At 36.7% G+C, this 11,906-nt stretch overlaps 2 protein-coding genes across 2 annotated transcripts in view; both read right to left on the reverse strand.

Annotated features, from left to right (window-relative positions):
- The window catches only part of LOC149053370 (uncharacterized), a 76,239-nt gene that overhangs the window by 52,254 nt on the left and 12,079 nt on the right, over positions 1–11,906 (reverse strand). The gene's annotated exons all lie outside the window — the stretch shown is intronic.
- LOC149053375 (uromodulin-like) overlaps positions 991–11,906 on the reverse strand; it is an 11,948-nt gene continuing 1,032 nt past the window's right edge. The window contains exons 2-6 of the mRNA XM_089190541.1: positions 11,004–11,269; positions 10,567–10,684; positions 10,160–10,279; positions 8,177–8,296; positions 991–1,573 (exon numbers count right to left, since the gene is read on the reverse strand). Of these exons, the coding sequence (XP_089046667.1) occupies positions 1,203–1,573; positions 8,177–8,296; positions 10,160–10,279; positions 10,567–10,684; positions 11,004–11,269 (995 nt within the window). The 3' untranslated portion in view covers positions 991–1,202. The remainder of the gene's footprint in view (positions 1,574–8,176; positions 8,297–10,159; positions 10,280–10,566; positions 10,685–11,003; positions 11,270–11,906) is intronic.

The following is an 11,906-nucleotide window of genomic DNA, read 5'->3' on the forward strand; positions in this document are numbered from 1 at the left end:
GAGACACTTGAACATCAAATGATTGGAAGGCTAATCTTAGCTAAAATATTGAAATATCAGGCAGTAGCCTTTGGGGGTTATGGTGGGGGTGGGTTTCTTTTCTACGCTTCTTATTTTTCATAGGATTCTTTGAATATGTTTGCATTATGAAAAAGGAAAACTTCACAGTGAGAAACTGTGATTTTGATTTCAAATCTAAAATTCCTGTAAAATATTTTTGGTGATGTACTTAAACGGTGTAAAAAGTTATTTACAACTTATGTTTACCTAAGCTACTCTAAATACTTGTTTTTAACACATCGAAGTTCTGAATACCTTTCTTTTAGCGTGTAAATGTGATGGGCAAACATTAACCGTTGTAAAATAGGTCAACTTTTAAAAGTTACATGCAGCTTTTAAACTTAATAACACACACATAAATTGCACTCGCCCTACTGCTTCATGCAATTTTGTTGGTCGTTGAAAATTTTCTCGTTCTGTTTTATCCTAAATTGCACTGGAAACACGTGATTACCTGTATAAAATTATTTTAACAAATTTCGTCAAGAATGAATGAAGTACCCGTGCGCTTTGTTAAATAAGCTGTATAGGGACACTCTGAAGCCATTGCGTAAGGATCTTTAACTTGGATTCAAAATAAGCGTGAGATTTAAGCGATCCAATAATTTCAAATGAATTCTGGTCGATTCGGACACATTTAACACACGGTTACGCAGGCTAAACTATTGAATTTTGCTTACTGTGTGTCTGGAAATTGGTTCAACGTTTCAAAATACTGAGTTACTATTATCACGTTAACTTTACGTAATTTCATAGGACATCGGATTTTGACTGTCATCACTTTTTTTTCTACGCCTATAACGAAAGATAGCGCCTGTTTGTATTCCACTGACCAACACTAAAATAATCATGGTTTATAATTACAGCAATAGAAGGAAAAAACTAAAAAAAAAAACATAAAAGGCTCAAAAACCATAAGCTTGAGAGTTTGTGTCTTGCAGATATTACTTGAAGATTACTTTAAAGATCCTTCGGGCAATTCTCTCTTCAATGACAAAGGCTATCCGATGAGAATCATCATTCTAATGAAATAAATACTTGTTTGCCACCAAAGTTAAAATCTGCTGATAATGTTGACGATAGAGAAGAAAAGTTGAATACGTCGCATGTCAAAACCTTGTACACATGTATTTGCTTTACATTCAGTCTGTACCACAGTAGCGTAGGTTACATCTAGTTGGGTTTTTAAGTTCGTAGATGAAGTAGGATCCACAGTTTTTCACAGAAATATCTGCAAAGGATTTACAACGGGTGGAACGATCACTAAAGCAGACCGTCCTTTGAACCTCACCATCTTCCACTGTGGGATGAGCAGTCATCAGCCAGCCTGACCAGTCTGTACCACATCTGTATGCTGGCACACGTGTTGTTGGCATTTTTGTTCCTGCAGCTCCCACAAAACGATACCATTCCTCAGGGAGTTGTTTGTCACACAACGCTGAACCGTCAGGTGTTACGTAAGTTATCTTTCTATCGGCATCACCTAGGTTTTTATAATGAAAGCAAGGATCGGCTGCGAAGTGAAATGAAATTTGTAAAAGGACTATAGGTATTAAAATAAATGGTTCAAGATCTTTTCTGAAGTCTTATAATTCTAGCAGCTTGTCAATCAGTGGTGAAACTTGTACTTAAGAAGAAAACTTTACATTAATTAAGGGGCTAAGTAGTACATGTCAAATCCCGGTTTAGCGTAATTGTTCTTTCTATCGGCATCACTCAGGTTTTGATGATAATAACATGGGTCGGCTACTAAAATGAATAAACATTATAAAATGTTGCAGTACCAATGACAACATTTTTTTGTTGTTGACATTTTTCAAGTCAATCAGTTCGATAACAATCAGATAGGACTAGCGTGTTACAAGAACAACTATGCATCAGTAAATCGATTTTAAAGAGAATTTTGTGTTGGACAATAATGATGCACAAAAGAACTAAAATGAAATGATAGTATTGTAAAGAATTATCTTTCCTTTTACTTTAATCGCCCATCAAAGCCTGTAGTTGTTTGTACCTCAACTGAATGCTACCAAATGCGCTTAAGACATTTTTGATCCTCACCTCCCACACAACGATACCAGCCCAGAGGTATTTGGTATTAACACAATTATTTCCCATGACTGTGTAAGAACTCTCTGCCTATTGGCATCATCCAATTATTTAGAGCCACATCACAAATTGGCTTGCAAAAGTCAAACGAATTTGATTGATTATACCTGTTATTATGGGGGAATCTTTTAAGGTTAGAGTTTCTTAACAGTTTTTTAGTTCCACGTAGTGTGTCATGTCTGCATCATGTAAAAGTTCGTGTAAGGTTTTAAAAACATAATCAAAAATTACAAACATTGAAGCGATCTTCGCAGTTTCGAACACTACTAAACTAGCAGTAGCAGTGCACATATATTATTTTCATATGATCACATTAATGTATTCACCAATCAGATGGTTTATTTGTAACCAGCAGCTCCCAGTTAGCCTGTTAGCTCAGTTGGTAGAGCGTTGCACCGGTATCTAAAGGTCATGGGTTGAAATCCCGTTCGGACCTGAATTTTTTCGGGCCTTATTTTCACTACTAGTTCAGTGGTATTCATAACTTTGAGGATCGCCTCTATATTCGTTTCTTCAACCGCAGTGCACATGTATGATTTTCATATATTTATAGTATGTATAATTAAAAGTTGTTTCGTTTTGTGCACAAGGGAGCGTAAAATTATGCCTCCTCGATGTGAATTTCGAATGAAAGTCAGGTCTAAGCCAATTTACTGCTACGTTTAACGTGGGAAACAAAATATAGATTTCATCGCCTTCATGAAAAAACCAAACGAACCTTTACATTCAAAACCATTCCCAATATATATAGGATTGCAAGAACAGTTGTATGAGCCCTGGGTATTAGTGCAAGATGAATTTGGATGGAATCCGTTCATTTTGACGGTATGAGCCTTGCTGCATTCGTCAACGTCTGAGAGAAAACAATTAATTTTCTATGGGTTTATAGGTGCAATCAACGATGGGTTTTTGACCAATCAGGGCACTCGTAGTATCTTGATTATTTTATAAAACTTGATGATAATAATTTCTAACTTCTTCCCTCAAATATATCTTGAGCGTCAACAAAAACTCAGTGCCATGCAAAATCACTCACATATCCATCTTGTTTTCATGCTTTTGTCAATCATTGATGTAAAGTTCAATTAAAAGTAGAATATCAATTATATCAGTCACCAAATTTGTTCATTCAAAAATCAGGAACATTACCTAAGAGGTCCTTAACATGAGAAAGGGCTGCTTAATCAAAACGAGTTATGACTGAATGCTCAATTATCTTATTTTCTTGCGACGCGGCTGAATGATGCGGTGCTGTTGTCGAACGTGTCATGCAGGACTATTATAAATATTATAGCCAAGAAATGAAATTAACCAGTGCAGTTTTGTCCATTTCCAGTATATCCAGGCTGACATTCACATACATGTGATCCAAGGGTGTTATTGCACTTAGCATTCACATGACAGGAGTGATTTCCTTTACACTCATCAATATTTGAGAAACCCTAAATGCATTTTGCACTTTATTTTCGTCACCTAACGATTTGTAATTACTTTAATCATTTCAAATAATAAGTAAAAGCTTTCACTTTTTCGTCTTTAACGAACTAGATTTTTGAAACGTGCAACCTAGATATTATATTCTCTTCTCTAATGTTTTTTTTTAAATTTCCTAACATTATGGCTCTGAAAAAAACCGGATGTAGATCATGGTAGCTCCTTGGATAAACATGTATGGGTAATGCTGCTTAAAAAGACAAAACTTAACAATAGTAGGACAGTAGTTCCTGCTAAAATTGCGTTTTTTAATGCTAAGGCTTCTCTGATATAGCATACGAGCTATTATTGGTCTATTATTCACTCACTCGATTGTAGATAGCTCAAATGTACCACCAGTGCTTTTTCGACGAAAAAAAATTAAGTATTTTACCTCGGCATGTCTATAACTAATTTACCTGAGCACGATGCACTGAGCAGGTGCAATTATAAAACCCAACAGTATTGGAGCAGTTTGCATTTTCGTCACAAACGCTATTGCTGCTTTTACATTCATCGATTTCTTATTGGAAATTAATCGAAGAAAACACTGAGACAAGGTGAAAACATTTCACAAAAGGCAAGGGCAAAGGTAGACCAAACGCTGTGTAAATTCTGTTCTTGGTATACTGACTTACCTTCCAAATTCATGTCGTAGTAAATCAAATTTGAACTCCTGACATTAGTTGGATCCAATCAGTAGTTTTTACTTATGCGGTCTTTACCTTCACTTAATTTTATCTCTTGGCACGATAACGCTGGTAATTTAGGAATAGATCCTAAGGGAGCTAATATATAGACATGACTTCATTAATGGTTTAAGGGTAATAGAAGTTGCAAAACAGATTACATCTGAAAATATGTTTGTCCTGGCAAGATAAACATGGAATAACAATAATTAAGAGCTGAGAAGTTTAGCTGATATCAGTGTATGTATGGAAGGCGAATTTTGCTATAAGACACTGGCTCTATTTAATAGCAAAACAATCGGACACCAGCTCTCGGAAAGTAAGGAGGTCTTACTAGGAACTCACTGAGAAAGATTTGTATGTAAAATAAAAAAATAAAATAAAACCGGATACATACTTCTACCACTAATGCGTCCCATGTAAAAGCGTAAATCATCTGGCTGAAAATTAATTTAATTTCTGAATTTTCTCAAATAGTTTGTTCGTAGTGAAAGAGCGTGCGAAGTTTTAATTTCAGTTCAACAATAAATATACGCTCTTGGTAAGTCTTTCAAAGTCCGTTCAATTTGGACATTTGGACCATAAATTGCATAACAGAAACTGAAGGAATTTATTGAGAAAAGGCCGCGTTAAATCCCCTTGTGTCCTGTTGGAGTGTGCCGTTCGAATTTCGTTTTTGTGGAGGAAAGACCAGATTTACATACGCCGTTGCAGCAAACAAACGAGCAAACTCTCACAACTTCAAAATAAAAAATTTGAATTTACTCACAATTAATTTTCTGGCCGTTTATTTAATGAACAGAGGTAAATCTTCGTACATGAATGAATCGTCGATGAGAGTGAATAATACTTTCCGTTATATCATTGATTGTTTTTAAAGAAAACATTGTCGCGACAATCCTTGCCAAACTAGTTCCGTTGTTTTTCAAATCTTCTTGCGCTTTTTTTTTCTTACGCGCTCTCTAATTGACAGGTGTCAGATTGTGACAGATACTTGTAAAAATAATGTTTCAAACTCTGTTTGGAAGCCTTTTTAATCACCTTTATTTACGCAAGTGAAAATGTTTCAGAACAGCATCTCTCCTTAATTTGTATCACCTTTACTTTAATTACCATTTACTCGCTCAGAAATTGTTCAGTTTATGGAAGATCTTGCCGTATTTATAGCCTTAAATCATTCGGGTTCTTTCAGAATGTGTTTCGTTAAGTTTTAAAAAAAAAATGTTATTTACCGGCTAAGGGTCGGTCCGTATGGTGAAAAACTGTGACCTCGGCCAGCAGTTTCAAGACCTCGCGCGGTCACAGTTTTTCACCATACGGACCGACCCTTAGCCGGCAAATAACATATATGTATCGCGATATTATTCAATGCCCAAGCACACCATTTCGATCTCCTGCTGCTTCAAGGTAGCGTTGTAGCGCTCTTTTGTATTACCAAGCCAAGAAAAAAGCTAGAAGCTATAAGTAGACTTAACACGCGTAAAAAAAACTGAAAAGGCTAATATGTCTAAATTCCGAGACCAGAACACGATGTCAATTTCACAATAAACCGTGCGCATGGTGAAAAGTCAATCGGCTCATTTTACTTCATATTTCATGGTTGTTCAAACAAAACTTACGCTTCCCTTGAATCAACATTACCCACTCCAATTATGATCAAGCAGCGGCAAAAAAAAGCGGTGATCTCTCTTCGTAAACGTTTCTTTGGACCTCGAAACAGCCTTTCGCCATACATTTATTTCTGGAGAGTTGTAATTTTCACCCCGTGGCGTTCCCAGAAATCTTTGCGAAAACACAAGGATCCGATTGCTGGCAACTTATTCATCGGTTTGCATAAGTCAAATAAGGATCATAGCTGCTATTATTATTATTATTAGGGAATCTTTAAAGCTTTGGGATTCTTGAAGGTTTTTTAGTTCCACGGAGAGTTTCATGTCTGCATCATGTAAAAGTTCGTGTATGGTTGTTAAATCATTTAAAACATAATCAAAAAATGATTCGTTTTTGTACACAAGGTAGCATAAAATTATGATTCCTCGATGTGAATTTTGGAGGAAAGTCAACTCTTAGGAATTTACTGCTACTTTCAACGCGGGAAACAAAAAAAAAATTCCACGGCCTTCATGAAAAACCGCTGCTTATATTACGAGTTATGAGTGAACGCGGCTGAATGGTGCAGCGCTGAAGTCAATTATGTCATGAATATTCCGGAAAGAGATTAAATTCGCCTGTGCAGTTTTGTTCATTTCCAGCATATCCAGGGTGACATTCATATACATGTGATCCAAGGGTATTCATGCATGTAGCATTCACGTGATAGGAATAATTTCCTCTACACTCGTTAATAGAGCGGTTTAGCAAGAGAACGGGAACGTCATTTCAGAACGGTGCGCGCAGCAAAAATGCCGAGAAAAAACTAGGTCGAGAAGACCGTCGCGTTGTGTTGAAAAGTGACTTAGCAGTCGTTTCAACGAACCGTCCACGTTATATTTGTTCTTGAATATCCTAACCTTGGCTCTTTCGGATCATTATCAGCCTTGAATTTTCGGTTTCATAGACCACTTGAAGAACAACGAAATTATCCTCTTTGAGAGTGTAACGACAAGCACAAACCGAGGATAGTTTACTACAAGTGAGTTATTAATATAAATCCACATGGGCGATTACACTTTAAAATTATTTCATCTCAGTTAAGTCTCGAGTCTGCAGATTCATCTATCAAATTTTGAAGTCCACTAAATATATTTTTTTTATATGATTTGTATCGCTGTCATTTCGTCTCGTGCTTCTAGATTTCAGCACTACTGGTTTTTCTTCATAATTTTGTAAAGTATAATTTGGAATTGAAATCGTCGCCGTTTTTCCCCTTGTTTACTGAATATTATTCTCAATCATGACAGTACACCTCTTTTAAGCAGGAGTCATGGCAAAACATGTAGAGATCAAGCGACCCAACGATGGAGTTGTTTACAATGAGTTCCCGTTTAACCATGAACGAATGAAATGCACCCAAACTCAGCGAAATGACGTCCTGAACTTGATGGGGAGAACGGCAACGCTAACACCGGAAGTCGAAATAGAGTCGTGTCCAGATTATCCGCGCGCTTTCCTGTTATGAAATGACGTTCCCGTCCTCTTGCTAAACCACTCTAATATCTGAGAGACCGTAAATACATTTTGCACTTTATTTTTGTTGTCTAACGATTTGTAATTACTTTAATCATTTCAGATAATAAGAGAAAGCTTTCTCTTTCTTTGTCTTTAACGAGCTTGAAATTTGAAACGTGCAACTTAGATGTTATATTCTCCTTTCCAATGTTCTTTTTTATATCTCCTAACATCAAGGCTCTGAGACAAACCGGAAGTAGATCATGGCAACTCCATGCATAAGCATGTATGGGTAATGCTGCTTAAAAAAACAAAACTTAGCACTGGTAGGACGATAGTTCCTGCTAAAATTGCTTTATTTAATGCTATGGATCCACAGATATAGCATGCAAGCTATTATTGGTCTGTTATTCACTCACTCAATTGTAGATAGCAATTGCTTAAATGTACCTACAGTGTTTTTAGGCGAAAAAGAATTAAACATTGTAACTGTCATGTCTTTAACTACTTTAAGGCTTTGAGACTAAAACAGTGATATTGGAGATCCAGATAAACTCATCAGGATCCGAATTTGAGCTCCTTTTTCAGATAACGCATTAAAGGACAGCTGTAGGCAGACTTAGGGCACAGCCGGTATCATTTACATATGAGAAACTAATAATATGGCCACCTCAGCAGCTTCAGGTTAGATTCGAGCAGGAATATTCTAAATATTATAGCAAAGATATTAAATTCACCTGCGCAGTTTTGACCATTTCCATTAAATCCAGGGTGGCATTCACAAAGATAGGATCCGTTGGTGTTCGTGCAGGTAGCATTCACGTGACAAGAGTGATTTCCTTTACATTCGTCAATATCTGAGAAACCATATATATATTTGCACTTCATCATGTTTGTCACTTTAAAAATGAGCGGACTCTCAGTCGAGTGATTACTTTGATAATCATACATAACAAAACAATTTTTTCTCTTTTTGCGTTCCACGAATTAGATATTTGAAATGTATATTTTATCACGAGTATTTCAGTTTATCAAGCTATCGGCTCTGAAACAACTGGCTTGTTCCTACTGCTCCCACAAAACGTACCATCATTTGGGGGATAGTTCGTCACAAAACACTGGACCAAATTGCGTTGTAGCGTAACTACTCTTAATATTGGCATCACCCAGGTTTTGATAATTATAGCAGGTAATTTAGTGTTAACAACTGAGTTGAAAACGTAAATTTGCCACCGTAAAGGGTAAAAAAGCTGACGTTTCGAGCGTTAGCCCTTCCTCAATCACTGATAGCATTACAAAGAGTCATGTTTCCTTTTGCTTTAATCGCCCATTTAAGTCTGAGTTGTATGTACCTCTACTATATGCTACCAAATGCGTTTAAGACATTTTTGATTCTCAGCTCCCGCACAACGATGCCAGCCCCGAGGTATTCGGTAGTAACACAATTATTTCCCAGAAGTGTGTAATTTCTCTCTGCCTCCTAAAGGTTTCCTTTCGTTCTATGAAAAGGGTCAGATAAGGTCAGAGAAAAATATACAATCCCTTCAGGACTCAACCTGCCATTTCTTTTGGATTTTTTTCCTTCCCCATTATTTTTCTTACCTTATCAACTGAGTTGACAATGCAAATTGGCCTCTGTAAAGAGTTTCAAAGCTGACGTTTCGAGCATTCGCTGTAACACTCTTTACGGTGGCCAATTTACCTCATCAACTCAGTTGATAATACTATATTACCCTGTTGTACTCTCCCACCGACGCAGCACCGCAGTTTTTGTAGAACCTTTATTTATCGCTCTTTCTCTCAGTTTACTGGCGATATAATCCACGCTGGATTTTGTGAGAACGAGCTGGAGGCGGTTGATCTACTTTTTTTTCGAATGGTTTCCCAACATCTGAAGACGTTTACTACGCTGGTAAACCGATAGAAAGTGCGGTCTGTTACTTTATTATAATAGAGTTCGGATATAACGCGCGCTGTCATTGGTTGAAAGAGCGTGCTCTATGAGAGTATAGAGCATAGAGATGAGCTACAGCTGTCACGCAATCGGCCAATTGTACTATGTTCGACCTTTTCTGGGACTTCTTTTTAGCTTTTCTCCGATAATTGAAAGTGAAATTTCGGAACTGAAGCGAGCCGGCAAGTAGCAACAGAAGAATCAAACAAAGGTTTGTAAACATATCAGGCGCCGTAATTTACGTTATTAAAACAACAATTGACGGCGGTGTAAAACAATTCATCTGGGATCGTACTTTCTAGCAATGCCGATTACTATGGTGTTCAAGTTGCTCTTTTCCAGCCAGGTTCGGAAGGGCTTTTCAATAAAGTTCGGATATAACGCACGCTGCTATTGGTTAAAAGAGCTTGCTTCATCAGAATACAAAACTTAGTGCTGAGCTCAAGCTGTCACGCCTCTCAGAAAATGTACTATGTTCGACCATTTCCCGGACTTCTCTCAACCTTTTTTCGTTAATTAAAAGTGAAATTTCGGAACACGGGAGCCGGCAAGTAGCAACAGAAAATCCTAATTAAGGTTTATAAACATGCCAAGCGCCGTAATTCACGTGATAATAAAGTGAGCAAAGACAAATATCCTCCCCGACTACGTCTCGTGTTTCTCTCTAAACTTCTTTCTGTTCTAGCCGCTTTCTGCGTGCTTTACAACAGGAAAGAGCACAGTCAAGGCCTCTCTATTATTCAAACAAAAATCTTTTAAAATCTACCTGTGCAATTTTGTCCGTTTCCAGTATATCCAGGCTGACAATCGCATACGTGTGATCCAATGGTGTTGGTGCAGTTTGCACTTTCGTGACAAGCGTGGTTTCCTTTACATTCGTCAACGTCTATTAAATCAAATTTAAAAAACCCAAAATGGGCCGTCAAAATTATGCAAAAATTGCCGCTCATAAGCAATTACGGTGTTAAAGAGTGCAAACCATAACTGTTTTCACCATTTTGCTAACGAGAGCGAGCGAAGAAAACAATACACACGTTCATTAATTCAGCTCAATATACAATGACACAAATTCACGCCACTTTCACCAGCTAAGGGAAAGTTGTCATACCAGCATTGAAAATCAGGAAAAAGTCTCACATATACGTCATTTCAAGTGTTGACTCAGACTCGTACCCGTTTCACAAAGTTCTCCCTTAAATCCAGGAGGACACAAGCACCGATATCCCTTGAGTGTAAATCCAGACTGGCAAGTCGCGTTATTTTGGCACTGGAAACTCTTGTCACAAGCGTTCTGAAGGAGAAAAAAAAATAGCGAAAGAAAGATGGAGAGATTAAATGAAAGAAGAAACACTTCTTCCCTTGTGAATTAGTTTGGCCTTAATTATTGTTTCCTTCATACGTTCCTTTTTTTACTTGTAGTTTTTTTCCTCTTTTTTTTTTTTTTTTACTTCTCGTTGTACTTGAAAAGTATGAATAAAATATTTTTGCTGTTGTGTTGTTGTTAAAACAAAATACCAAATGATCGAATACACACAAATTTGCATAAACATTCCTCATTGTTTTTATATTATTCCAAGGCGAAAATTTCGAAAAATCGATTTATAACTCACCTTCGAGCCACGATAATAAAAATTGGCATCAGTTTTCAAGTCACTGTCATATTTCAGATGCGTGGCGTTATTTAGTTCACAGATGTTAACTGTTTTATTATTGTCAGGATCTTTTTTGAAGTTAAGACTGACACAATTATCGTTCAGGTAGCATAAAAGCTCACAATCATCAAAGTTCTTGACTTTTCTTGTTTCGATTATATGGTTTACCAGTCGTCTTTCAGCAAAGAAGTAGTAGTCCGGAAACACCATTGCACGCTCTCGCTCTAAAATAGGCAAATTGAAATATGATTATAGTACATACTTTCCGTCGAAAAAAAAATGACATTTTGAAAAAAAAGTTCTAAGAGCCAAAATTCTCGGAACTCAGCAATTTGTTAGGGCAAATACTTCGAGAACGTAAGTCAAACAAAGAATTGATGAGAAAAAAAATAATTCGTTAAATGTATCTTAAAACTTTGTAAATTTCTTCGCCGTTTTCTACAACTTAAATAATAACTTAAAACTACCTTAATTTGAGTATTTGAGTGTTTTTGAGGTACGGAAACTTGACGGAAAATTTGTAATGTTTTACATGAATTTGGGAATACAAGAAGCTGCGTCAATTTTACCTGAGTCTATCATACCGATAGGAAAGGCGAACTCATGAAATAGCCCGTGAAATTTTAACTAGGAAGTTAATCGGTGTTTGCATTTTTTGATGTGGTTGTCATCAGTGCAATGGAGGTGCCTCGCATGTGTCCTCGCGTCCTGTTCGCACCTTCCCTTTTGACCTTATCACTTTAAATCACTTTGCACATATATTTCATTTTTTTTCTTGGCTGTTTAATTTGCTGTATTTAACATGTGTAATGGTCAATAAATCTGTTTAAAAAAAAAAAAAAACTTAATTTGAATTCTCAT

The sequence above is a fragment of the Pocillopora damicornis genome, chromosome 1, assembly GCF_964200805.1.
Source record: "Pocillopora damicornis chromosome 1, jaPocDami1.2, whole genome shotgun sequence".
In the NCBI taxonomy this organism is placed as follows: domain Eukaryota; kingdom Metazoa; phylum Cnidaria; class Anthozoa; order Scleractinia; family Pocilloporidae; genus Pocillopora; species Pocillopora damicornis.